The 24,769-nt window shown below is 46.3% G+C and overlaps 1 protein-coding gene and 2 long non-coding RNA genes across 3 annotated transcripts; all 3 read left to right on the forward strand.

Annotated features, from left to right (window-relative positions):
- The first annotated feature begins 671 nt into the window (after positions 1-671).
- On the forward strand, positions 672-5,825 carry LOC121082295 (E3 ubiquitin-protein ligase RBBP6-like). Its single transcript, XM_040581639.1, has 3 exons — positions 672-908; positions 3,135-3,234; positions 5,768-5,825. Exons 1-3 carry the CDS (start codon positions 743-745, stop codon positions 5,823-5,825), a joined length of 324 nt encoding a protein of 107 aa, XP_040437573.1. The 5' UTR covers positions 672-742.
- A 7,139-nt stretch (positions 5,826-12,964) lies between these two features.
- Positions 12,965-13,536, forward strand: LOC121082300. The gene is made up of 3 exons (XR_005825967.1): positions 12,965-13,060; positions 13,193-13,271; positions 13,366-13,536. It is a non-coding gene; the product is annotated as an uncharacterized LOC121082300 (long non-coding RNA).
- A 9,304-nt stretch (positions 13,537-22,840) lies between these two features.
- On the forward strand, positions 22,841-23,643 carry LOC121082297. The gene is made up of 2 exons (XR_005825966.1): positions 22,841-23,114; positions 23,208-23,643. It is a non-coding gene; the product is annotated as an uncharacterized LOC121082297 (long non-coding RNA).
- Positions 23,644-24,769: the final 1,126 nt, after the last annotated feature.

Genomic DNA, 24,769 nt, shown 5'->3' on the forward strand with positions numbered 1-24,769 from the left:
CGGGGACAGGCCTGGGGGGTGACAGGAGGGGACAGCAGGCAGTGACAGCCTGGGGGGTGAGAGGAGGGGACAGTAGGCGGGGACAGGCCTGGGGGTTACCGGAGGGGACAGCAGGCAGTGGCAGCCTGGGGGGTTACCGGAGGGGACAGCAGGCAGTGGCAGCCTGGGGGGGTGACAGGAGGGGACAGGAGGCCATGACAGCATGGGGGGTGACAGGAGGGGACAGCAGGCAGTGGCAGCCTGGGGGGGTGACAGGGCACGGGGCGGTGATGTGCCCAGGGCCGTTGGGAGAGCCACCACAGGCGCAGGGGCTGACAGGTGACGCTGGGTGGTGAAGGCCCCAGGGGGTGACAGGAGGGACACCGCAGCCCTGGGAGGTGACAGGGCACGGGGCGGTGACAGGCTGGGGGACAGCAGGGACACCGGCGGCCCAGGCGGGGCTGATGAAGGCCCCTCCCCCAGGGGCGCTGAGTGGCCCCCTGAGCCCCTCTGTCACAATGCGGAGCCGCCCGGGTTGCCATAGCGAGCAGCTTGGCCTGGCAGCGCTGGTGCGAGGAGGGAGCGGAGGCCGAGCCAGGGCCTGTCGCCATCGTCCTCCCACCGGGGCTGCGAGGAGGAGCCGGCGGGCTCAGCCCGCGCTGCTGGCCCCAGCCCCTCGGTGGGCCCTGACCTGCTGTGGGGGCCGCGAGGCCAGCTGCTGCGTGAGGTGCCATCGCGGAGCGGGCACCGCCTGGCCCCGGCCATGTCGTGTGTCCACTACAAGTTCTCCTCCAGGCTGAGCTCTGATGTGGTCACCTTTCACGGCCCCCACATCTCCCTGCGCGACCTCAGGCGCCAGATCATGGGCCGCGAGAGGCTGAAGGCGACCCGCTGCGACCTGCAGGTCACCAACGCCCAGACCATGGAAGGTGCGTGGGGGCGGCGGGCGCGGGGACCGGGGACCGGCCGGCTGGCGGCGGCGCAGGCGCCCAGTGAGGCGGTTGGGCCGCGGCCGGCAGCGGTGACTTGTGCTGGGGCCTCAGAGCTGCTCTTCCGTGGTTGTGCGCTGGCAGCTGCCGTCAGGGCTGTGTGCGCAGCCAGGCACAGCAGCGTACGGGGTCCGTGTGCGACACCGCGCGTGGAAGAGGTTTGGTTTCTGGGAGCCCTTCTAGGTAAAACGAGAAGGGAATGTGGGACAATGCCTTGTCATCACAAACCTGCCAGATTTCTTTGAAAGCCGGCAGAGAAGGCTGAACGTGATAGAAAAGGAGTGGGTGGCTAATTTAAAGGGGGAAAAAAAGTGGGTTTGGTGACTGAAATTTGTCTTCAGCTACTTTTACTCCACCGCATTGGAAAAGTGGTGCTTGGCTGCTGCAGAAACTGCTCAGTAGCAACGTTTGGGATCAAGAGTGTATCTGTGAGTGAGAATCTATGCAGACCCTGGAAAGCCATCTTGTAGACGAGCGTTCTGTCTAAAGTATACTTGGCATTTCTTGCCAATACAGCTTCTTTGCTACACCAAAGACATTTTCATTCAGATGCTATTGAGCATCATTTCTTCTTTTCTTTCAAACGGTGCATTTTTGTCGTGGTACTGCGTGTTAGACGGTGTCAGGGCAGTACTGAAGTTTTATGGCAGATCAGTTATGGTGAATATACCTAAAAATGTTCTTCGAGAAGCCCTAAGTTCTTTTGAATCTCAGAAATGGTGCTTGATTCTCAGAGACGGTAATGGTTTTGTATTACTTAGTGTGCTGTTTCAGTTTGGTAACCTACCGTCTGGCAAAGCTTGCATGTGATTAAAGACTTTGGAATATGACTTGTCAGAAATAAAAAGACTTGGAAACCGTCTCCATTCCTTAAACATTCAAATTTTATCGGTTGGGGTTTTTTTTCCTTTTTCCTGTGGTTCTGTGACATTCCCACAACACTCTTTTCTTTACAATGTGTACTCATAGGATTTTTTCCTCTCCCTGTTTGATGTATTAAAACTTAAACAGAATGACATGCCTGCTCCGGTAACTGTAACTTTGGCCCCAGCCTTTCAAGTGGTTGGACCTAAACACGCTGTTTACCTACAGATAGGTAAAGTATGTTCAGGAGAGTATCTGTGAGGAGACTTAACAGCACGGTGTTAGGGGTCTTGGGGGTGTTACGGGGTCGCGTGTCATACGGCGGTAGAGATAGACATGCAGGTAGAGGCAGACGTACAGGTTGTGACACAGATGCTTACTGGAACTTCTGTAAGGGTGTCTTCCCTGTGGAAATGCAAAAATCCCCCAGTGGTTGTCAGAGCAAAGCTAAGGAATACATTTTGGTGTCATTTATGTGTATGCCAGATTTTGGGGTTTTATACATAACCGTGAATTTCCGTTTTTGTTGAACAGCATCTACGTGCTTAAAGTCACCTTCAGAAGATGAAGGAAAGAACTAGGCCAGGATGTCCTGCCTAAAGGGGGTTCTTGGAGATCTTCCCTGTGGAGATATGGTAGTGGGTTTTATAACTTTGTGCAGGAGTCCTGACTAAATGTTGGCGTGATCTTGGAAAGACCCTTCAGTGAACCTTGAGTGAAGATGGCCAACTTGTTCAGATTTTTCCGGGCCGCGTGATCACAGAAATCTCGTATTAGAAGCAATGCTAATAGAAGCTAAAAGTAAACAGGATTTTGCACATCCTGGGGAAAAAAAAAAAAGAGGTGGACTCTTTTTGAAGATGGTGGGAAGGCAAAATGGATGGTTGGGATGTGTTTTAAAAGGTGGGAGGCGGGGTGGGGGTGTCCTCTTCCGTGCTCACTATTATAGAGACATGTTCTAGGGTTTTGTAAGCTAACAGGAGCAAAAGCAATGAAAGTTAGATCAGGAAAGAGCCTCATGTTGTAGCAGACTCTGCTTTAGTGACTTTAGAGACCATTTTGCTGTTGGCATTGAAACGATTCAAAACAAATGGAAAAGATTTTGCTGCTTGTGTTTGACTATCAGACCTGAAGATTTCTGGAAAGGTGCCGTGAGTGTGTGGACATGATAAAAGCATGACGCTGTGTGTAAAATGTTGCTTTTCTATCTGTAAAGGGATTCCCTGAAGTGCTATGTCATGACATATTAATATCACTCTTACGAACTGACTGATGCTTTCTCTGTATTGATGTTGTTTTCAGAATACACAGATGACAATGCCCTGATTCCAAGGCACTCATCGGTAACTGTTAGGAGAGTCCCTGTTAGAGGAGTTAAAGCTACCGGCAAGACAGACCTTGGGTAAGTAGCCATAACGCGTTGTGTCCTGTGGGAGGGGTTTCAGTGTGTTCACCTTCTTTGTGGCTGTTGGTTTACGGAGGCATTCCGGTTGTATCTTTCTTGTTAAAGCTGCTGTTAAATTGTGTTGTGACAGGGCAGATTTGAATGTATCTGTCCCAAAGCAGACTTAGATTTTTCAGCCCGCTGGGACGTGGCTTTCAAACTCCGTTCAGACGTTTGAATTGAGTTTGTTCTTGGGGTTGGTTTTTCTGAGAGTCAAGTTCTCCATCCTGTTTCCTCTATGCAGAGAGATCCCTTATTGTATGCTTTTGCTTGTATTGCTTTTAGAGTAAACGGAGAGACACATTGCAGTGTGAACTGGTAATTGGTTCCCATCTACCAGCAGTCTGAGTCTCAGTGTTTGACTGCTTCCTTTGTTTGGGGGCGGGGGGGGCAGGGTATTCTTACACCCCAGAGGGGTGGGGGTGGCGGGGCTGCATGCTGTCTCCAGAGGAAAGACTGAGAGTGGCCAGCTGGCAAACCGTGCAAACAAGAAGTTTCATTCTTAAGTGATTCCTATTAGTTTCCTAAAGACGATGCCTGTGTTGAGCAAGAGAAAAAGAGCAACGTCCTAAAGCGTATTGCCTTTTGTGCCAGGACGGTGAAGGAACAGTTGATCTTTTCCAAACCTGAAGCTCAGAAAGCAGTTGAGCACATTCCCAAATGTTGGTAGTTACCTTTCTAAGTTTGATTTCACCCTAAGCTGTTCTCTGTGCTCCAGGTATTACTGCTGTATTCCTCAGATTTATGGAGGACAGAGAATCTGATTACAATTGCAGATATTCAAATGTAAGCCTGACTACAGCATTATCGCTGTCATCGATGTATTCGTACAGTCCAGTTCTGTATCAGCTGCATCAGCATGGTTTGAATGGTCATGTTTTCCAGCCTTCTTCAAGATAGACCTCTCCTCCACCATTAGCAGATATTATTGACTTGTGGTTTTGCCGTGTCTTTCTAATGTTAGTTCTCAATAAATAAAGTATACCGGCGAGTTTCAGCGTGTCTCAAACCAACAGTACAGCAGCATCCTAGTACCCATGAAGCATCTGCAAGCAAACCCCCCTGCATGTATGTGGCTCTCCTGTAAGCTTTGGGCATATTAGTGCTTCCAGGCACTACCAAGAGTTTCTGGATGCCACAGCACTGTGCTGCTAAGCATGGCCTTGTTTGGGGGGTTAATTTAGATGGGGATGCTTAGTGCTGTCTTGTCAATATAGCCTCCATTTCTGGTTGGATGGCACCCTCTCCTGGTGTTGGCATGCTGCCCTAAAATGAGAGACTAGGTGCCACTAGCATCAAAGATCCAAGAAATACCTGCACGTGGGGATAAGGGATGAATGCCGCTGCTCTGCTAAAGTTGCAAATGGATCGGGCAGGTCAGCTTTCTATTCCTTCAGCTGGAACCATTGTGGAAACAACTGGTAGAGTCGTTAGTGTTTGGGAATGGTGAATGCATGCTGTCATGGTGGAGAGGCCTTCAGGAATGCGTTAGTCACCTTGCAGTATCTTCCTCAAGGCAAGTGGATGGAAGAAACCGTGGTGTGGGAATCTAAAGCTTTTCCTCGCGCTTCCTCATCTTCAGGAGGTACGTGGCTGTACTTGCGAGCCTGGTGGTGGTGTAGCAGTGGCAGGAAGAATGAGCCTTTCTATTTGTGCAGGACCTGCACAGCAGCCTTTGGGTTGCCTCTGCTTGTGGGACGCTTTGGATGAGGTATGAATTGTTTGTTAACTAGATCGGCGGTTGCATGTTTGATTCATGAGTAGCGTGCAGGTACAGACCAATGAGTATGTGGAATCTCGGCAAGGGCTTGTGTGTCATAAGTGTTTCCTAAAATATTGTAGCATGTTCAAGATGATCTTAAAGCAAGTTCTGGTAATCAAGACTTTTTTTCTTATTTTTTTAACACAGGCCTCCTCGATCACAGAAAATCCTAGGAACTGCTTTCAGGTGATGTTTCTACTGCTATTTGTAGTCACTTGAGGCTAAGTATGGTAGGTACCTGAACACAGTGCTGGGGCTTCCACCAAGAAACACTTTTCTACAGACAACTGTTCTTGTTTTGTCAGAGGAGTGTAGAAACCAAAGTGCTCTGTCTGGTACCTATTTGTGATAGTGGGGCTATACAGATTGCCTGAAGGTGCCTTCGTATTTGGATGGCTGACTATTCAAGAACAGAAAAATGTAGCACAGTCTTCACAGTTTTGGTACTTAGAGAGCAGAAAGAAAATATGTGAGGACTTCTTCTTGCACTGCTGTATTCTGTATCTTAGAGTAATTGGGGACAAAGAAGGAATGGGATTTGGGGTTTTATTTCAGTTGCACTGAATGTACCAGGAGAGCGCACTTTATGTACAGAAATAAATTTCCATATTCATAAGACTACCAGTACACAATGTTTTGATGTTCAGGTTTTATTAACTGTTTTCACTGCTTTATGTTGGTTACAAGTGCTTTATTTTAAGTTCTGATCATCTTTCTTTCTTCTTCTAGAAGTCGAACTGAGCCAGCGAGTAGAACATCAAAAGAGGTATGTAAAAACGCAAGCTGAAACTTTTTTCTACATGCTGCACCTAAGTCTAAGCTATGTAGCCTTGTACTAATTGTTTTTATATATTAAAAAATATATAAAATATATATGTTTTATCTATAATATTTATTTTATATATATAAAACATATTTTCCAGTGAAATATAGTGTATGCTGTAAATCCAATGTATTTAATTCAGCATAGTGAAAACCGAGCAATGCCAACTTTTGCGCGGTTCTAATGTGAATAATGGTATTTGTGCCTAGTAAGGCATTGCATTTCGTACTGAATAGGCTAGACTATTTCTTGTACGACTGTGTGTTGTACCGATAATGTATGCTCATTTGTAGAGCTTGTAGGTTCAAGGTTTGCACCACTGAACTTGGTACACCACCACTTTGAATTTACATTTGGAAAAGGGGCAGCATTTTTCTTCCGGTCAGAAAACACTGTTGTTCTGCTGCTAAAACATGAATAAGTAACTCGAGGAGATACTTGACTCGTAATGGCCTAGATCTCCATTTGGCCCTTGGGGGGAATGCTACGTGCCACGATGCATTTCAAAATAGCCCTCATAGTACAAACATTGCTTTGTGGTGGTGTTTGGTTTTCGTCTGTAAGTATAACTGCTTTTTCTTCACTCGAATGGAGTGAGGCATTACACGAGCTCTAGGTCACTGGATCTGATCACTTTGAAAGCTCTTAGGATAACTTAATCTAGAAATTCATGAACTTGGGGTCTAATTAAAGTAAACGAAAGACAGCGCAAAAACTATACTGCATTCATGTATCACACCTGTGTGCATTTAGTAAATGATGAGCTATTAACTGATTAATTTATAAACTGCGCTGACAATGTTTCCTGTAGTGACACTTCCTTCTCAAATAAATGGAAATAATTATTTTAGATCCTTTCGAGCTGCAAATGGACAGCTTCCTTAACCCTCCGTCTTTTAAGCAGTTGTGAGCATTTGACAAGGGTCCCCCTCTGAGGTATTCTGAGCAATAGGTTGATCTCAGGAGGGGTTGGTTGCTTTAGTTTCTTCTCATTAACAACGTAGGCATACTTCAGCTGTTTAAGGTTTGGACTTTGTTTTGAACAAGTATAAATTCCACTGGCTTGGAGGTGGCTCTTCCAGTGACACTCAGAGGATATAGCGCAGGCTTTCATACAGCAGTAGGGGTGAACTATTGCTCTGTTTTGATTGTAGAACTTGAATATGTGTTTAATTTTTCTGAATAGGTTGGCGACCCTTCTGCACCTCTTTCTCTGGCCCAGCTTATTAAGGTATGCTTAGATGTACTTGCTTGTGAAACAGTGTTTGTAAACCTTACACTGTGCTCTCTAGCTGGATAACTGCTGTAATATGAGCAAAACATTAATTGTTAATAATTCAGCGTGTTTCTCCTAACTTTAAAATGTTACTTTGATACTATCCTGTAGAGAGTAGTTCCCAGCTTGGGAAGATGGAAGGGGAGCACCTTACTGGCCTCAGTGTAATGCTGCAGTGTTACCCATCTGCAAGACACAAAGAAGCAGCACTTCAGAAGCTGTTTACCATTTTTCATATGTCCCGTTAATTGTTCATTGGAAAGTAACACAATTTTTACAGCAGGATTTAATTGGCTGTAAGTTATGGACATTTCTAGGGCCTTTGCAACAGCCAGAACAGACGTGTTTCTGGAACATGGACAATTGCATGGCTGTTTTTGAATTTCTAGTCATTACAGTTACAGATCCATTCTTTGAATGGTGCGGGACTGCCTGAATTGTGGCATACAGACAGAGGACGACTCAACCTAATTTGTTTACATGCAGACTGTGCAAACTGTGCAAGTGCACCTAATTGTTGATAGGACTGTGCCAGTGTTTATGCGAGGCACATCAGCAGACGTGACCGCCTGAAAGCATGTTTTGTAATGGAACTGCTGGTATTTTGTGCTCAGCAACGTGTAACGTTGTCTGGGGAAACACTAGTGATTGCACTTGGTGAAGAGGCGCAGTGCTAGCCACAGAAGTGATTAAAAACATAGTCTTTAAAGTTACAAAGACTAGAGAAGGGAGGGCCTAACGCAGAGGAGCTAGTTCTTTCCTCTGAAAATGAAGGCCAGAGCTCATTTCCACGAGAAAGAAATCTCTTCCCACTGGGAACGTCTTCCCTCGCTCACTGCAAAAATTTAGTTGTGTTAATTAACATTTTGCGGCAGGGTGGGGGTGGGGGTGGTGGTGTGTGCAGAATTAGTTTGGGAAGCAGCCACCAAAAGACATTGGCCTCCCTCAGGGCTGTCCCTTGGTTCTGTAAAGTCATGTGAAATTTACTCTAAAATGTGGAAAACTGTCCAAGCTTTTGAGAAATTCAAAGATTTCAGAAATGCGGAGATAGGTAACAAAGCAGCTCCGAACTGTTACCCTAACCTCTTTAGTGCAGGCTGGCACAGGAGGCAATGTGTAGTAAGAACTTTTCTGCGTTGCTATGACTATGTATTGAATGCCATATTTGAATGTCGGCCTGTTCCTAGGAATGTGTTGTGGGTTTTGGGTGTGTTTTGTAAACCATTTGGGTTCAGACAAATCAGTCAAGTGTCTATAAAAGTTCTCTGCAAATGTTACTGGAAATGATTTCATAGATGGCGATCTGGATTATGTTCCTGCGTATATGGAACAGCTAGATGAAATCACATGTGGAAACTAGTTGGTTGCTTTTGTGAGTGAATGCATGTAAAAAGAAAAACATGAGCAGTTGGTCTGTAGGATAGGTGCTTGAAGTTCCAAATAATTTACAGTCACCCCCTTCGACCCTGCTTGTATCTGGACTAGTGTGGAATAGAAACATTTGAAGAAGTACTGTGTAAAAAAAAACCATCTGGCTTCCATAGTTCGAAGATCTAGTTCTGCGTAAGGTTTATATTACAATTTGCGTGTTAAAAGGACAGTGCCAACTGGAAAAAAATTGTAGTTCAGTCACTTCCTATGAAGAAGCGAGTGGCAGCGGGGGAGGGGGTGGAACTGTGCGGTTTGGACTGCCTACAGCACATGATGGTCAGATGTCTGCTGAAAAGAATCTTTTCTCTTGCTGAGGGATTACAGAAAGCTTGACTCCATTTAATGCTTCTGGGTCTGAAGCTGAATTTCAGCAAGCAAAACCAACTGCCACGACTCTGAGGTTGTGTGTCCTTTTGATGCTGCAGAATGTAAATAATGCTACTTGCACACATCTTTCTCAGTTAAATGTACCGTGGCTAGCTTCTTCAACTAGTCTGGAGCTTAAAGACCAGCTTCAAAATGCTGGCTGGTGTGCTTTTTTCTACACATAGCTTCAGTCCGCTTGGACAAAACTTGGATTGGCTTCACAAGTCTTTATGTAAGGTACAAAGAGAGCCTATTTGTAGCCTAATGTGTGTGTCAAATAACCATTACCTGTTAAACAGACTGCCAACCTGGCTGAAGCCAATGCTTCCGAAGAGGATAAGATAAAGGCGATGATGATACAGTCCTGCCATGAATACGATCCATCCAAGTAAGTATCAAATGTGGTCTTCAAAGGTTATGGAAAAAGTATGGAGATGTTTCTTTTAAGAAGAGAGACACATGCATACCTTTTCCTTTTTTTCCCCAAACCTTCTAGTTACTTGAGGGAACCCTTGGATCTGCCTCCACCATCATCCAGTTGCTTTTGCTGTGGAAAACCTGGCCACTATGCCAAGAACTGCCCGGTAAATAGGGTAAGATTGGGGCAGGCCACTGGTGTTACCGAGCTTTTAGGGTTTTTTACCTTGGCATTTATGTGACAAAGACATGAACACTCCCAGTAAGAATTGTTTCTCTGGGGGCGAAATGTTACATGGCAATGTTGCAAAGCCCTTCCAAATTCAAGGGAAACCCGGAATTCTAAATGTGAAACTTTTTTTTTCTCTAGCTCACAGACATTAAAGATGTCCATAGATCTTTCTCAGTGAAGTTTCATACATATTTGTATCTATTTCAATAGTACTGGAAATTTTCCTGGTTCTAACTCTTTCTAATGACAGTTCAAAGTTGTTGGTATTTCCTCTAAAAACAAGAGGTTTCTGTTGACCCCGTCTATTGAGTATCTGTCAGTTTTAACTACAGAAGCCTCTGGCTGAATATTCATGCCATTTAACATCAGTCCCTGAATGTACATGCAGGAGGGATGAATTCAGCCTTCCTATATAGATGTGAATGTAAGTTTCCATGGGGGCTGATTCGGAGCCCTGAATTAAGCTCTCACACGTTGCCCAAGGGCTTTGGAGGGGAAACAGGTTTGTGTCTCTGCTCTGAGCGGACGGTGAGCAAAGGGCTATTTCACCCTGAAGGGTCCTGAAGTTAAGCCAAAGAATGACGACTGGGTTCAAAACTCTGCTCAAACCTGTGGTACGTCCTGGCTATGTTCGTTGGGGAAAGCAGGAGTATGAGTCGAGCAGCCATTATGTTAGGTAAAAGGAGGGGATTAAAGGCTTTTGCTGCTTAAAATTATCTCTGAAACGTCATTTTAAGTGTGCGTCTGAAGAGGAGAGATGTCTGCATTTCTGTTCTCAACAGGACAAAAATGTGGAGCCTGTTCGCAGAATTAAAAGGAGCACCGGAATTCCAAGGAGTTTCCTGATGGAGGTGAAGGATCCCAACACAAAAGGTGCCATGCTGACAAAGGCTGGGAAATACGCAATACCAACTATTAATGCGTAAGTATGGAATTAATCGGACCGACCAAAATGCGAATGAGAGCAACCATGCGTAAATGTCTGAGTGGCAATGCAGCCGAGGTGGCCAGCCTCTAATTACGAGGGAGGAAGCACTACCGTCGTATCTTAACCTTAAAATCTGCAATACTTTCCCATATTGAAATAGAGTAGTCCTGCTGTTCATGCCCCGGGAAGCTGGCTGACCTTGGGGTATGCTAAGAACCTGTATTTCTGCAAGGCATTTCAGTAGAGTTTCCAGCTGGCATCATTCTCTCTGAATGCTCGTTTTGCTTCTGGTTTATGTTTCAAAGGCTTCTTGCAAAATTTAAGAAATAGCCCTTGGACTGAGATTTCCTCCTCCTCTGACTTTTAGCAAATCTCATGTGTGAAACGGGCTGAAGTGTTCCTGTTGCTATAAACTAAGAAATTACTGCTGTGTGCTGACAAGAGTGGCTGTTGGAAAATGCACTCGGTAGCACTTCTCTTTTCCTGTCATGGGTCTCCTGTTGTAGAAGCTGTAGCACAGACTTCTTTCATTTACAAAATGAAATTACTTGGGGGACGAACTTTACCCTAATCCAGCAATTTGCATTTACCCTCTGGCAAAGGAAAGGTGGGGTTCCTTTCCCCTGCTCTCTAGCTGTCAAGCAATTATTTTTCTAGTCTGAGCTAATTTTGTAGTTGATCCAACGGATGGGAGAGTTCTGCAGAAGGAAAAATGTTCCCCCCTCCTTCTTCTTCTGATAGTGTGGCCCTAGAGAAGTCATTTAGCGTAAATGCCTACGTTGTAGAAAGCCAATGTGGAGTGAGAAGACTTCCACCTATTACCTTCGTTTGATAAAATCCAAAGCTTGGAAAATTTTTCCTTTCCCATCTTTCACTTTTTTCTTTTTCCTTCCCCACCTGCCCTCCAGGGAAGCTTATGCTAGAGAGAAAAAGGAAAAGCCACCCTTTTTACCAGAGGAGCCCTCATCCTCCTCCGCAGACAGGCCTGTTCCAAACGAGTTGTTATGTCCCATTTGTAAAGATCCAGCGACGGATGCAGCGCTTATTCCCTGCTGTGGAGCAAGTTATTGTGACGAATGTAAGTGAGTAATGTCATGTAAGGAGTAAACTCCCCTCCCGTGTTTTTTAATCCAAAACACCACATCGGATCTTCTGAAACCAGGAATAGGAGATCACCTGTGCTACGCAGTCTATTTCATACTTCAGTATGCCCGGAGTAGGAAAGGCCTCTTCTCCGTAATGGGGGGGGGGGGGGGGGGGGGGGGGGGGGGGAAACAAAGGCCAAAGAGCTTTTTTCCCTTTCTGTGTATCTAGTCAAATCTTCTTCACATGCGGAAGGTCGAGTACGAGAAGAGTGCATAATTGTGCAGGTGATTACAGTATTAGATGTGGAATGCACGTAGTTTGTCCACAGCTCTTTCTCTCATACACAACTATAGAGCCAGCTCTGGTGACTGACTCTGGTCCGCCACAAACAGGCAGTCGGGCATTTAATCTACATTCTTTGCCACAGGAGTTGGTTAAACCTTCAAAACTCGAACCGACTCACGGCTTTTTGAGATGTGCTTTGTTCATTAGCCTTGATGTTGGTGGCTTCTTGCTGTACTCGGTAGTGGAAAAAAAAAAGTCCAAACATCAGGACACAGCCCGCTCTATGTCTTCAGCTGTTACAACAGGGAAATGTCAAAACTCTATAGCGATTTGCTGCGTACTGGGCATTTTTTACACTACTGACCATTTATAGCTTCATGCTCTCCATTCAAGACCGTATCCACCCATTAATCGTCTGTGTGTTCTTATAATTGATGAGAACCCCAAAGATTTCCCTACTTTGGCTGAAACCTATTTTGATGCTTCTAATTACACACAGGTATTAGAACAGCTTTACTGGAGTCAGAGGAACATACTTGCCCGGCGTGTCATCAGACAGGTGTTTCTCCTGACGCTTTAGTTGCCAACAACTTCCTGCGCCAGGTAACGATATGACTTTTTCATCAACTGTTTGTAAGGAAAGTCTGTTTGTAAAAAGCTGAAAGGGAGGAAATTTTTGACATCTCCTTAAAGAAGGATAAACTGAATAAGGCTGCATTTACTTTTCAAATGCGTTGTCTGTTGTTACAGAAGCTGACAACTCTTTAGAGATAATCAGGCAAACTCAGGTCAAACTTTTGTCTAAACATGCTTGCCTGCCTCTCAGATTCGCTGTTAACACCGAAGTCCTTTAACTACAGATACTCTGAGCTACCAGTCCTTAATAGCAGTGTTTCCTGTGATGTGTTCCTATCTCTGTGTGCTGCTTTACTCTAGGCTTGATAGCATGTACAGGATTATACAAGTCATTTTACCCTGTGGAGGCTTTTCTTCATCTATTGTCATCATAATCTGACACTTGGATCTTTTTGTCAATGTTCTTCTGCCTCTAGGCTGTGAACAACTTCCACAGTGGAACCGGCTACACAACAGGGCTCCATAAGGAGACTCAGCAGCAGCAGCGACAGCCGCCGTCACCGCCTGCACGACCACTTGTGACTGTGACACCTGCTGCTCAGGTGACTGCCACCAAACTTTCTAAATCTTCCTCTCTGTCAATCAGCGGTCTGTTAAGTTTTATTTCAACATATGCTTTTGAAATACAGTATTTATTAGAGCTTATTTTCCAACTGTTTGCATTTATTCACAAGGGCTTTCCGGTTCCTGTAGCAAGACAACCGGCAGTACCATGTCTTCTGGGCCCCCAAGAGCAAAAAATACCCACACCTGGTGAGTGACCGTAACTTTAGAATTTCTTCTAAAAAAATTATCTTCAGATGAACTGAATGGGATTTATTTCTTTTTCCTCTCCCCACTCCAAAAGGTCATCCGATGAGAGCCAGTGCAGTTCGCTCAGCAGGTGGCAGACCAGGCTGGGGACTGTAAGTATTTCACAGAAATTCAGTCTATGACGACTTGTAACCTGTTAAACCAGGCTGTAACACCTACATTACTTCTACAGTAGCTGATTTATAATGAAATGCCTATGCACAGATAGCTGTGGAGAATACAAGTGGCAATTCATTTTTAAGTGGCTCAGCTTGAGTTGCCTTTAACAAAGGGGATCTGTGCTTGCAGTAAAACGATTACAAATCAAACTCCAGTATGTGACCCAAAAGTAGACTCTGAAAAACAAACGCTTTTGGAGGAAACCGTAAGTATATATCAAAATTAAACATAATGACAGGACAAGGTGCAAAGCCACCCTTTCGAATTACTGGCTGGATAGGGCTGAAGAAATTGATTTCCCAACTGAAGTCAGCCTCCAACATTTGATTTTTAATGACTTAGTGATGGAGCAAATTGTTGGAAGAGTCAGTGCTGGTTTTTTGTGACCGTTTTGAATTTCTTTAGTCTAGTCATCTCAAATAGCCAAGCTGCTTTCTCTCCGTTGGAGAGAGAGGAATCTGTTTTTGCTGTTATTGCCATACCAGTTAGTTCTTCCTTTTGGTATGTATTTGTTATGGATAGATTATAAGTGTGCATCGTGTTTATAAAATCTTAAAGATAAATCAAAAGAAAACGCAGCATCCGTCCCAGAGACACCTAAAATTCTCAGGTTCAGTAAGCAAGGAAAGAACAGTTCAGGGGCAAGACCAGGCCAAACAGATCATCACGAGGCAACAACCTAGGAAGCTTATGGGGAAGAATTGAAAGGAAGTTTGAGAGAAGCTTGGTTAATATCTGTGCAGTACTTTGAAGCTCGGAAGTGTGAAGTAGGAAGTGTATGGAGGAGTGGCAGAGGAGCCGTGGGCACCTGGCACCTGGGAGATGGGAGTCTCCTTTAAGCATGGGCAGCCTCTGCCCACAGTCACAAAGCTGAATGTAGGGGGAGAAGCCTGAGGCAACTGCTTGGGGTGAGGATGTGGAAGGCAAGTGGGAGGATCCAGAAATGAGGGTAGGCTCAAATGGACAGGAAGCTGCCAGAAAAATGCTCAGGTTGAGAACAAGAAGGGCTCGCCACCGTGCTCCCGCTTCATTCACATTCCTCTTTAAAATCAGGGCAGAGTGTGACAGTGACACGCGGGTTTGGGTTTCTCTGGAAGTTCAAATGGAGGACATCCACGTAGCACACGTACCCAGAGGACTCAGGCCCCAACACTGCCATCATCAACAGCAGCCTTTGTGCCTGTGCCTCCACCTCCCTTGCATCCTCCCCCACCCCAGGCGCTTCCTTTCCCGCTGGCGGTACCACCACCACCACTACCTCCTCAGTTTCCACCTGGTCAGCCTCCATCTGCTGGGTATACCCCCGCCCCGCTCCAGAATATCCCCCAGCTCCTGCAAACATGTCATCAGCCAACAGCACAGCCAGCGACTCATTCAAATACCCTCCCAGCGACACCAGCACTTTCTTTATAGGATCACAGGGTCATTTAGGTTTAGTTGGAAAAGACCTTTAAGATCGTTGAGTCCAGCAGTTAACCTAAACCTACACAGTCCGCCATTACAGCAGGTCCCTAAGCGCCACCTCTACATTTCTTTTAATACACCCAGGGATGGTGACCCAACCGCTTCCTTGGGCAGCCTGTTCCAACGCTTGACAAACCTTTTGGTGAAGGAATTTTCCCAAATATCCCATCTCAAGCTCCTGTGGCGCAACTTGAGGCCACTTCCTTTCCTCCTGTCAATTGTTACCTGGGAAAAAAAGAGACCGACCCCCACCTCACTACAGCTGCCTCTCAGGTAGTTGCAGGGAGCAGTGAGGTCTCCCCTCAGCCTCCTTTTCCCCAGGTTAACCAACCCCAGTTCCCTCAGCTGCTCCTCACAGGACTTGTGCTCCAGAGCCTTCAGCAGCTTCGTTGCTCTTCTCTGGACACGCTGCAGCACCTCGGTGTCTTTCTTGTAGTGAGGGGCCCAAAACCGAACCCAGTGTTGGAGGTGCAGCCTCACCAGGGCTGAGTACAGAGGGACAATCCCTTCCCTGGTCCTGCTGGCCACCGTCTTTCAGGCAGAAGCCAGGATGCTGTTGGCCTCCCTTGTCTAGGGAGGAGTTTTACGGGAACAACGGAGACTTCAAAAGGAGTAAGTGTTTGGCTCCAGGAAGTTGCACGGGTTTGCGCTTTGGTATTTCGTTAGCACCTTGGACTGCAGTTACACTAAAGCGCATCTGGCAGAAGCAAAAATGGCATCGTGTTTTATCCAACAGACCTTTTCATTGCAGATGGTAAATGTGCAAAACTCAAGCAAGACAAATGGAATTGTAGAACTTTCCCTAAATCCTGGGGGAATTCTAAACTCGTTTTGCTTGACTAGGATGTTCATGTTTGGCATTACATGCAGTAGACATTTTCTCATCTTGGCTGTGTTTTGTATTTTGGTGTCTGTTTGGAATAAATATCCAACTATAATTGTAATAATGGTCAAACTGATTTTAACAGGGAAAAGAAAAAGTCCAGACCCGAAGTGTTCACAAACACTTCTTCTATGGAATTGGTGGCACGTGAGGAGTTTCAGGAGGAGCGCAGGCATTCATTTCCCAGGTAATTGCGTTGCATGTCCCTGATGGAGAAGCAGATTGTCTAGAAGAATCAGGAGGAGTTCCAGTCCACCTCTCTATCCTGAGGTGGGTTGGATAGTTCAAGGGACGAGCAGTGATGGGAGCTCCACATGTAGGTCCCTAGCTCAAAGATGGCAGGGATTACAGGCGACTGATAGTTATAACTGGGCAGCAGTTGAGAAGGAACGGGTGTCTCTTTGCCAGAGCTTCTCTGTAGTGACATCCTTCGCCTCCTGACAGCCCTGAGGAGGCTAGAAACTGGACAGGTGTGGATTCCTGCGCCTCCGTGCTCTGAGTGTAACTGTTACCTCAAAGCACTTTGGAGGAGATACGTGAGAGGAATTGCCTTTGTTGCCTCTGTCATCTAATCTCGCACAGACGGATTGCAACCTGGACTGCAAACTGGTGCCTTTTGCTCAGATTCTGCTGACATCCTTAAATTTTTCTTACAAATTAAAAGATCAGACTTGCGTAAGGAAATCTTAAGTTGGAGGAGGAATGAATGTACGTGGAATAACATGTGAAGAAAAATCTAAAGATAGCTGCTGTCTTCTGTCCTTAAAAAGCCCTTGGGCAGGAATCTGAAGAGCTCTCTGTAGTAATGCTGTCAGTATCTTTCCCAGAGTAGTGGCATTCCGTCAGCTTACTGGAGACTGAGTTTAGAAGCTTTTAGCTAGGATTTTTCTTGAAATGCAGTCACTGGCCTTGGTTGGAGCTAGAGGTATGTGCAGAATTTGGCTACCACTGGCTAGAAGTGGGGCATTTTGCATCCTGTACAAATTGCCAAATACGTAGTGAAGTTAAATAGACTAAGCTGGCATTTTCAAATGGAGCTTTACTGCCTCCAGGCTAAACCCTGCTTTCCTGACAGTTGATACTGCGCTGTAGCCATTAAGACTCACTTGGTTTGCATCTTACGGCAACAAGAGTGATTTGCGCTGCAGGTGGATGCTGGGTAGCGAGACATCTGCATGTCCATGTACCAGCAGAGACCAGTAGACACCCCTGAAATCCATCCATAGCTAGGGTAGTCCATGCGATAGAAGTGAGTGGGAACAGACTTACCCTTCCTGCGTGTTTTTACACTACCACAGCAGCAGCTGTTCTGGCTCGTAAGCAGAAACCTTTACATGCCGCCGTGCTCTTCGGTTTGCAGCAGCGGTATATCAGCAGCTGAAAGAAGCTTTGACATAAGCGTATGGAGAGGAAAAAAACCCCAACCCAAACAAATTTGGGAGAAAAAAGAAAATGGTGTGAGTGACTGTTTTGAATTAACTTCATTAATTTCCTTTGTGTTGCGTTTTGTTTTTTAAGGTCCAGGTCTCCCTGTGCCACTTCCTCTCGCTCTAGAAGTGCGCATACCTACTGCAAGTCAAGATCAGGTCCTTCCCACCCTCGCTGCTGCTCTCAATCATCTAGTCGTGACCCCTCTCATTCCTACCCACGATCACCACCATATCCAAGAAGAGGCAGAGAGAAGAGTCGGGGCTGTCATTCTAGCTCAAGGTCACGTGGTTATCCCCGCTCAAGGTCAAGGTCGCATGGCTCTCCCCGCTCATGCTAGTGGACTCACCCTTTCTCTTGTCTTCCCTTAACTGAACATTTTTGGAAAAAAATTCTGCAGATACAGAATTTAAATAAAAGCTATTTTATGAAGCATTACAAAAGATGACAGTGTGCACCTCGCCCGTTACGACTGGACTGCGCCCTTTTTTCCTCCTGGCACTGGTTCTACCAGAGGAAGCCCCGTCAGACAGTGAATAAAAGCCAGTTACAAAAGGAACCATCATTAATACCATGGAGGAGTACAACAAGGACAACACTGCGACACCCTGAGATGTCCCCTCCCCGCGCTGTCCCTGCGGTGCGGGCAGCCAAGTGCCACCCGGCAGAGCCCCAGCATTTTCCCCAGGCTGCCTTGGGACAGGAGGGGACAGCAGGTGGGGACAGTCTGGGGGTGACAAGAGGGGACAGCTGGTAGTAACAGGCCTAGGGGGTGACAGGAGAGACAGCTGGTGGGGACAGCGTGGTGAGTGACAGGAGGGGACAACTGTTGGGGACAGCCTGGGGGTGATGGGAAGGGTCAGTGGCTGGGGACAGCCTGGGGGTGACAGGAGGGGACAGCAGGCCGTGACAGCCTGGGGGGTGACAGGAGGGGACAGCAAGCCATGACAGTCTGGGGGGTGACAGGAGGGGACAGCAGGCAGGTACAGCGTGGGGGAGACAGGAGGGGAAATCAGGCCGTGACAGCCTAGGGGGTGACAGGAGGGGACAGCAGGCAGGGACAGCCTGGGGGTGACAGGAGGGGACAGCAGGCTGTGACAGCCTGGGGGGTGACAGGAGGGGACAGCAGGCCGTGACAGCCTGGGGGGTGACAGGAGGGGACAGCAGGCAGTGGCAGCCTGGGGGGTGACAGGAGGGGACAGCAGATTGGGACAGCCTGGGGGTGACAGGAGGGGACAGCAGGCCGTGACAGCCTGGGGGGTGACAGGAGGGGACAGCAGGCAGTGGCAGCCTGGGGGGTGACAGGAGGGGACAGCAGGCCGTGACAGCCTGGGGGGTGACAGGGCACGGGGCGGTGATGTGCCCAGGGCCGTTGGGAGAGCCACCACAGGCGCAGGGGCTGACAGGTGACGCTGGGTGGTGAAGGCCCCAGGGGGTGACAGGAGGGACACCGCAGGACAGAACAACTTCCCAACTCAATGGTTTCCCATGCTGCTGATGCTTTCCTGCCCTCAGTGCTGATCTCCCACCCCCACCATAGTTTCCCATCACAACTGTTTTTTGGTTTGGGAGTTGAGTTTCATGTCAAAGGGGAGTTTTCACCTAAATTTCTGTTGATGTCAGTGGATCCCAAGACCTGGTCAGCTTGTGTTCTCTTACAGCCAGAACTTCCCTCATTTGAAGGCTTCTTTCTGCCTTCTTTCAGCCAGGGCAGGGCTGGGAGGGAGTTTGAGAGAGCCACTCCTCTACTGCCTTGCTTAGGGACCCTGTGGGGAAATTGCTTTGGGGTGGGGGCAATTCGAGAAAAGTGGGACCTCAGAGAAGCATAGTATTACAGGAAGCTTTTTAGGGTAAGAGACAGCTGTCGCTTTCAGGATGGCCGGCATTCACCATCCTAAATGTGTGTTGCCACGGCTCCCTAAGCAGCGCAGCCTGCAACCTCAGCACGTGCTGACAGGGGTAACGGGGGCTGGAGCGGAGTGGAGAGCCCGCGGCCAGGCTCTGTTATGCTCCTGCAGGAAGGGGAACTTGACGGTACCACAGAGCTGATGAGATGTCCACTGCCATGATTTTCCCTTTTATAACAAATTCTACCAGGGACGAGCAATGACGGAAAAGGCAGGACTATGGTTACGCCAGGACTTCACAGTCCCTTGAACTTGTTGTAGTTCCAGCGTACTGGATGGATTGTGCCCGGATTCTTTCTTTTCCAGTGTGTCTGGTGGAAGAGAGGCAGCTCCTGCAACCCACCAGACTCCTTGGAATTTAACTTCTCGTGCTGGCCCTTGGCACTTTGACTCTGGGACTTCCAGTCCCAACTTGGTTAGTGTTGCCCAAATGTTTTTCATTGCATCTGTAACGCTTTCTGGCCCTTCTGCCCCGCTGAGGATGCCATCGATGTATCGATACACTGTGAGGCCAGGTGGAATGGTGACCTGTGCTAGGACTGTGGCCGGAGCATTGTGAGCGATAGTGGGGCAGTGTTTGTATCCTTGCGGAAAACTGTTTGAAAACATACTGAGTCCCGCTCCAGGCAAAGGCAAGCCGGGCTTTTTCTTGTGCGTGGAGCAGAATCACGAGGAATGCATCTCTAACATGTAAAGCATCTAAAGCTAACCTAACATCTATGCTAACCCTAACGTCCCCCAAAAATCACTGGGTAGCTAGGTTACGGACAATGAAAGGAGAGGAAACAGCACTGTGAGAACGAAAATACCCCACTAAGTCAATTTTTTTTGTCTACCTATACAGCAGAAGTGTTCTTTCATGTTAAAGTCAGAGTATGTTCTGATTTGCACTGCCCCATTAAATGGTTTTATGCTGGAAAGGTTTACTAAGAAATAATTGTTAGTGTTCTTCCTGGTTATGCACCCACATCTTATAATGAAAAAATTAGATGATAACGTCTTTGCTGTGCTACACTGTTCTATAACTGAGAGTTAGGTTGTGTTTTATTTTAAGCATTCTCAAAAAAATACGGATAGTTACAGCTTTTACTAACAGCACTGCGGCAAATGTGAATTCACAGGTGGGCTTTTAAGCCTCACCTCAGCATGTTTGGTGTAGGAACAAACATTACAAGTACTCTAGTATTTTTGCCAGTGCTTTCCTGCACAAATTGTATTAAAAGCATAGATTCTTCTGGTCTTCCATGCAGAAAGTATGGTGAGAATAAATCTGATATTAAAATGACTTCTTCAGATGTCAGAGGTTTATTTAGAAATGTCCACTACCTGTATTTTTTCTTATTTACTTGCAGCGGGTCGTAACAACCTGCAGAGAAGATATGCAAAGTATGTCATCCCTATTATTTCCATTCCTGGGTTATGATAGAGTTTGGCACAGAATTTTAGATCAGTTGCAAAAAGTAGTGCTGGGCCACGCATATTCAGATTGATCCATGATCCCAGGTAGCTGTATGGGATTTGGTAATTTTCCTTAATAAGTAAAGGAAAACTGCATGTATTATAGAAATGAGAATTGAGTGAGACAAAGGGCAGGTCCAGTTCCTTTTCGACTACTACACAGAGATATTCTAGCACATCAAATGAAAAGAATTTCTAAAGAAGTAGACCTTTCTGAGCTGGAGAAGAGGTAGATGAAATAGAAAAGATAGAACTAAAATCTGCAGCAAAATATTGCCTCTAAAGGAAGATGTGTTGGGGTTTTTTTCTTTCACGGAAACAAACGAACAATTACTCTGCGATTCTGCAGACTGGAAATTTGCAAAAAGCTGTGTAGTGTGGTTTTCAGTAGTATAAAAAGCAAAAGCTCTTCAGGGTTTCAAGTACATCTTTGCAACAGCTGTGAAAAAAATGCAAGCATGCAGATTGTTCCATTGTATGAAAACACCTTCATTTACTACTTATTTGTCATACAGGGAATAAACTAGCAGTGACGACTGTTGGAAAGTTTTAGGTGAATAAAAAAATCCTCCAAACCAGGAAAAATACTGTGCTATCAGGTAGCTGCAGCTTTGCTGTGTGAGCTTAATATTCACATAGAGACTTTTTCTAAATGCGTCACTTAAGGCAGGGATGGCTTCTAATTCTAAAAAGCCATTTGCTTAGAGCAGTCGCTCATGTGCCACATACAGGATTTTTATGCTAACACTATTAAAAAATTTCCCTAGAAAATTTTCCACCTCCTTTGAGTAAATACAACCGATGTCCCTAACTGTCTCAGTTTCCTATTCCACCATAGGTTGCTGTATTTCAAAGACGAAGTTAACCAACGGCTGGTTACTAACCGAGGGCTCAAACCAATTTTTGCAGCAGTCAGGTAGAGAGTGGCCATTTAGTCTGGACCCACTGAAGTGCCAATGTAAATACAAACAAAATAAGGTCTATCAAACTTTAGATTCTCTAGCAAAACAACGGAAAGGATATGAAGAACTAGGTCTTGTCTACTGTCTGTTTCCCATATGTGTGGTGATCGGCTCCCTGGAAAACAAGAGGCTGGACTGGTCCTGGCTGTGCCCATGAACTTGCCAGCTGAGTGCTAGGTGGTAGCAAGGAGAGCACCAGAGAAAAGCACAGACCCATTGACCCAGCACCACCGTTCTCATGTTCTTCATGCACGTGAGGCCTGTTAGCCATTGTACTTGTATTTATTCTAACACGGGACATCAGTCAACAGTCACAACACCAGTGGATTACCAGCACTTCTGTCATATGCTTCACGTATAGTGTTAAAGGAGAAATTTACACAGACGTGGGTACCACTGGGTTTGCTTTAATCGCCCCTCAGAGCTGGGCCACCGCCCCAGCGAGTGGCAGAGAGCAAAGGGACACAGCACGGCTTATATACACTTATCAAATCATTAGTCAATGCCCGAGGTTTTTAGAAGTTTCCTTTGGTCTTGTCCATTCTGCAAATCCATCACCTGACCCTGTCCCTGTTGATTCATCTATTTGCTTCCAGTCTCTGCCTCGGTTCCAGGCTCCTCCTCGGATCGTGATCTTCTTTCTGCCTGCTTTAACTCACACACTCCTTCAAGCACACTTAGTCTTTGAGCAATTCCTATTCACATATACTGATTTTTTTTTTCTTGAAACATCTGCGTTTCTGCGAGCACCTGTGTGCACAAGTTGATCATCTGTTGTTTCTCTGTTCTCCCAGTGATTAACTGGACTGGGTGTTAAACCAGCCTTGGATTAGGGCTGTACTGGGGACGAGGCCTGGTTCTGCCACTTTAGCTGCTTTAGCACTTTAAATTTCTGAATTCAAAACACATTTTCTTTAACAAGCAATACCAGAACAATGGAGACCAATTAACAATGGTTTGGTCACTGCTGTGACGAAATAATGACAATTATTATTTCTGGTGTAGGTTGCTGTATGTCATATTTATGAAACTAGGATTTGCCCGAAGAAAAATGTTCCATTTCACACCCACAGATGAGCTCCCTGAGATGAGCATCCACGTTTTAACAAGCCTTTACATCAAAGGCTGTAAACGAGCGTCAGTCTGCACAACCAGCTGGGAATCTTGTGTTGTTCCAGGCACATATTTTTGTCCCATTCAATACCTTGTCTGTGTGATTTGCCTTTTGTCTGTCCTGTGCTTTCCTGCTAAAGACTTCATAGGCCTCAGTCTTCTGATACTGCTCCAGCTCCCGCATCTAATGCTCCTTATCTCTATCCGCTCCATCAAGGTGTTGCTGAAACAAAGAAGTCCAAGAGTAGCAGGGAGTTGCCTCCCCTTCAGGAGGAAGGGAAGAAAAACAACTTGCCACATGAAGTGCTGATCCATTTCACCTGTGCAAACAGGAAAGGAGTGAAGAAACAATGAGAATGTACGTGAGATGCAAAGACACAGGATTTCCGGATAATATTACTGTATTCTGGTGTGTGTCGTGTCCGTGTCTCCCCCCCCGCCCGCCTTTCCCTTTTTTTTTTTTTAATTCAAATCACTATTCTGTTAACTCTTTTGTTTTTAGATCAAGCTTTAACATTCAGACCTGTAACAGCGTGGTTCCAATACGCCCTTGTTTTTGTACCCCATGGACAAAAATGCACTACCATTCTACAAGCACACACTTTTCCCATCTGAGAGGTGAACAAAACATCATGGCTATTGGAAAAGAGTAGCATAAAGGTAAAAGAGCCTAGGTGATATCAATTTAAGCTAGCTACGTTTAGGTTAAAAGAAAACTTCAGGCTAGGAAGAAAAAAAATATTTCACACGTGCATAATAGAATGAGCTTAACTGGAGAACTCTTTAGGGGGACCACTGAACTGAAAACCATTTAAGGAGTGGTCACAACACTTGCTAAAGGGCTCTTTTCCAGAAAAAAAAAAAAGTTGTTGAGCAAGTTTTTCATCCAATGAGTTTAAAATTCAATGGAAATAAGTATTCAATCAGAGTGAACATTAGTCACTGGGCATGCCTTTTTATTTTCATTACGTCATCGCAACAATACATGCAATAGTTATAAATTTTGTGCATTTGCAAACCTGTTTTGATGCTGTTGAGGACACAGTTAACATTCTAGATTGGGGTGCAAATTTAGTGATGCTGGGTTTGCATTTCTTTTGGACACTGTATTCTTCCAGAAGACATTAATTCTTCTCTTCTGTCTCCAGCAATGTGCTGCTGACAGAGTACAGTAACCGACTCAAAAACAGCAGAAGTTTTCCCCCTCAGCTTGTGTCTTGGATGGATTGTTTTGAATCAGTAAGGAGGAGTTCTACTGTACTACCTGTAAGTAGATGTCCTAGGTTTTCTAGCACAGATCTATACAGTTCTTTAAATATTTCTTTTTATATATATATATATATTTCTTATAAAACTTAAACAAGAAGAATGATTTTTAGGGTGTTTGCTGTATAACTATAGTAATGGTCTTTTTCTAGGGGAGACTCGCTCTTTGGTCAGCTCAACCAGTCCTTATTTCAGTCAGTTCCAGCCAGCTCAGCGGTCCTTATGCTCACCAAACACAACAAGCAGTAGCAGGACTGCAAGGCTGGAACAGGGGAAGCGCGAGACTTTCCCTTCAACTGTGGTATCGGACAACTAGTTTGCTGTTGCTGCAGCTCAGACACTTTTCCCCTGGGTTGCGGGACACTCACCCACACACAGTAGTATACTATGACTCCACCACTTGCTTCGAGAACGACTTCATAGTCGTTAGCTAGCCAAAACCCGGCTCACGCAGCATTTTGGCTGCGGACAAGTGCAAAGGCAGCGGCTCCGCATCTCGCCCCAGAAAGCGGGCAGCACAGCTCCTGTGGTGCGCTCCGCACGGCTACCGGGGCAAAGTGAGAAGCACCAGCACGAGAAGAAGCACCAGCCGCCCGTTCGAGCTGCGGCGGGCGGGGGCTGGGCTGCCGTTCCGCGCGGGGCCGGGGCTCGGTGCCGCCGCGGGCTCCCCTCAGCCTGCCGGCCCCGGGGCTCTGCGGGGGGGTGCGGGCTGTGCCCACAGCGGCTGCCTGGGGGGGCTCGGTCCCGAGGCGAAGCTGCTGGCCGAGAGCAGCTGCCGCTCGGTGTCACAGCCCCCCG

This window comes from Falco naumanni, unplaced genomic scaffold (genome assembly GCF_017639655.2).
Source record: "Falco naumanni isolate bFalNau1 unplaced genomic scaffold, bFalNau1.pat scaffold_62_arrow_pat_ctg1, whole genome shotgun sequence".
In the NCBI taxonomy this organism is placed as follows: Eukaryota; Metazoa; Chordata; class Aves; order Falconiformes; family Falconidae; genus Falco; species Falco naumanni.

Excerpts from the sequence above, each read along its gene's own strand:
- LOC121082295 (XM_040581639.1), top strand. The coding sequence starts at position 743 with ATGTCGTGTGTCCACTACAAGTTCTCCTCCAGGCTGAGCTCTGATGTG. Across the intron at positions 909-3,134 it reads CAACGCCCAGACCATGGAAG|AATACACAGATGACAATGCC; the intron begins GTGCGTGGGGGC and ends TGTTGTTTTCAG. Across the intron at positions 3,235-5,767 it reads ACCGGCAAGACAGACCTTGG|AAGTCGAACTGAGCCAGCGA; the intron begins GTAAGTAGCCAT and ends TTCTTCTTCTAG.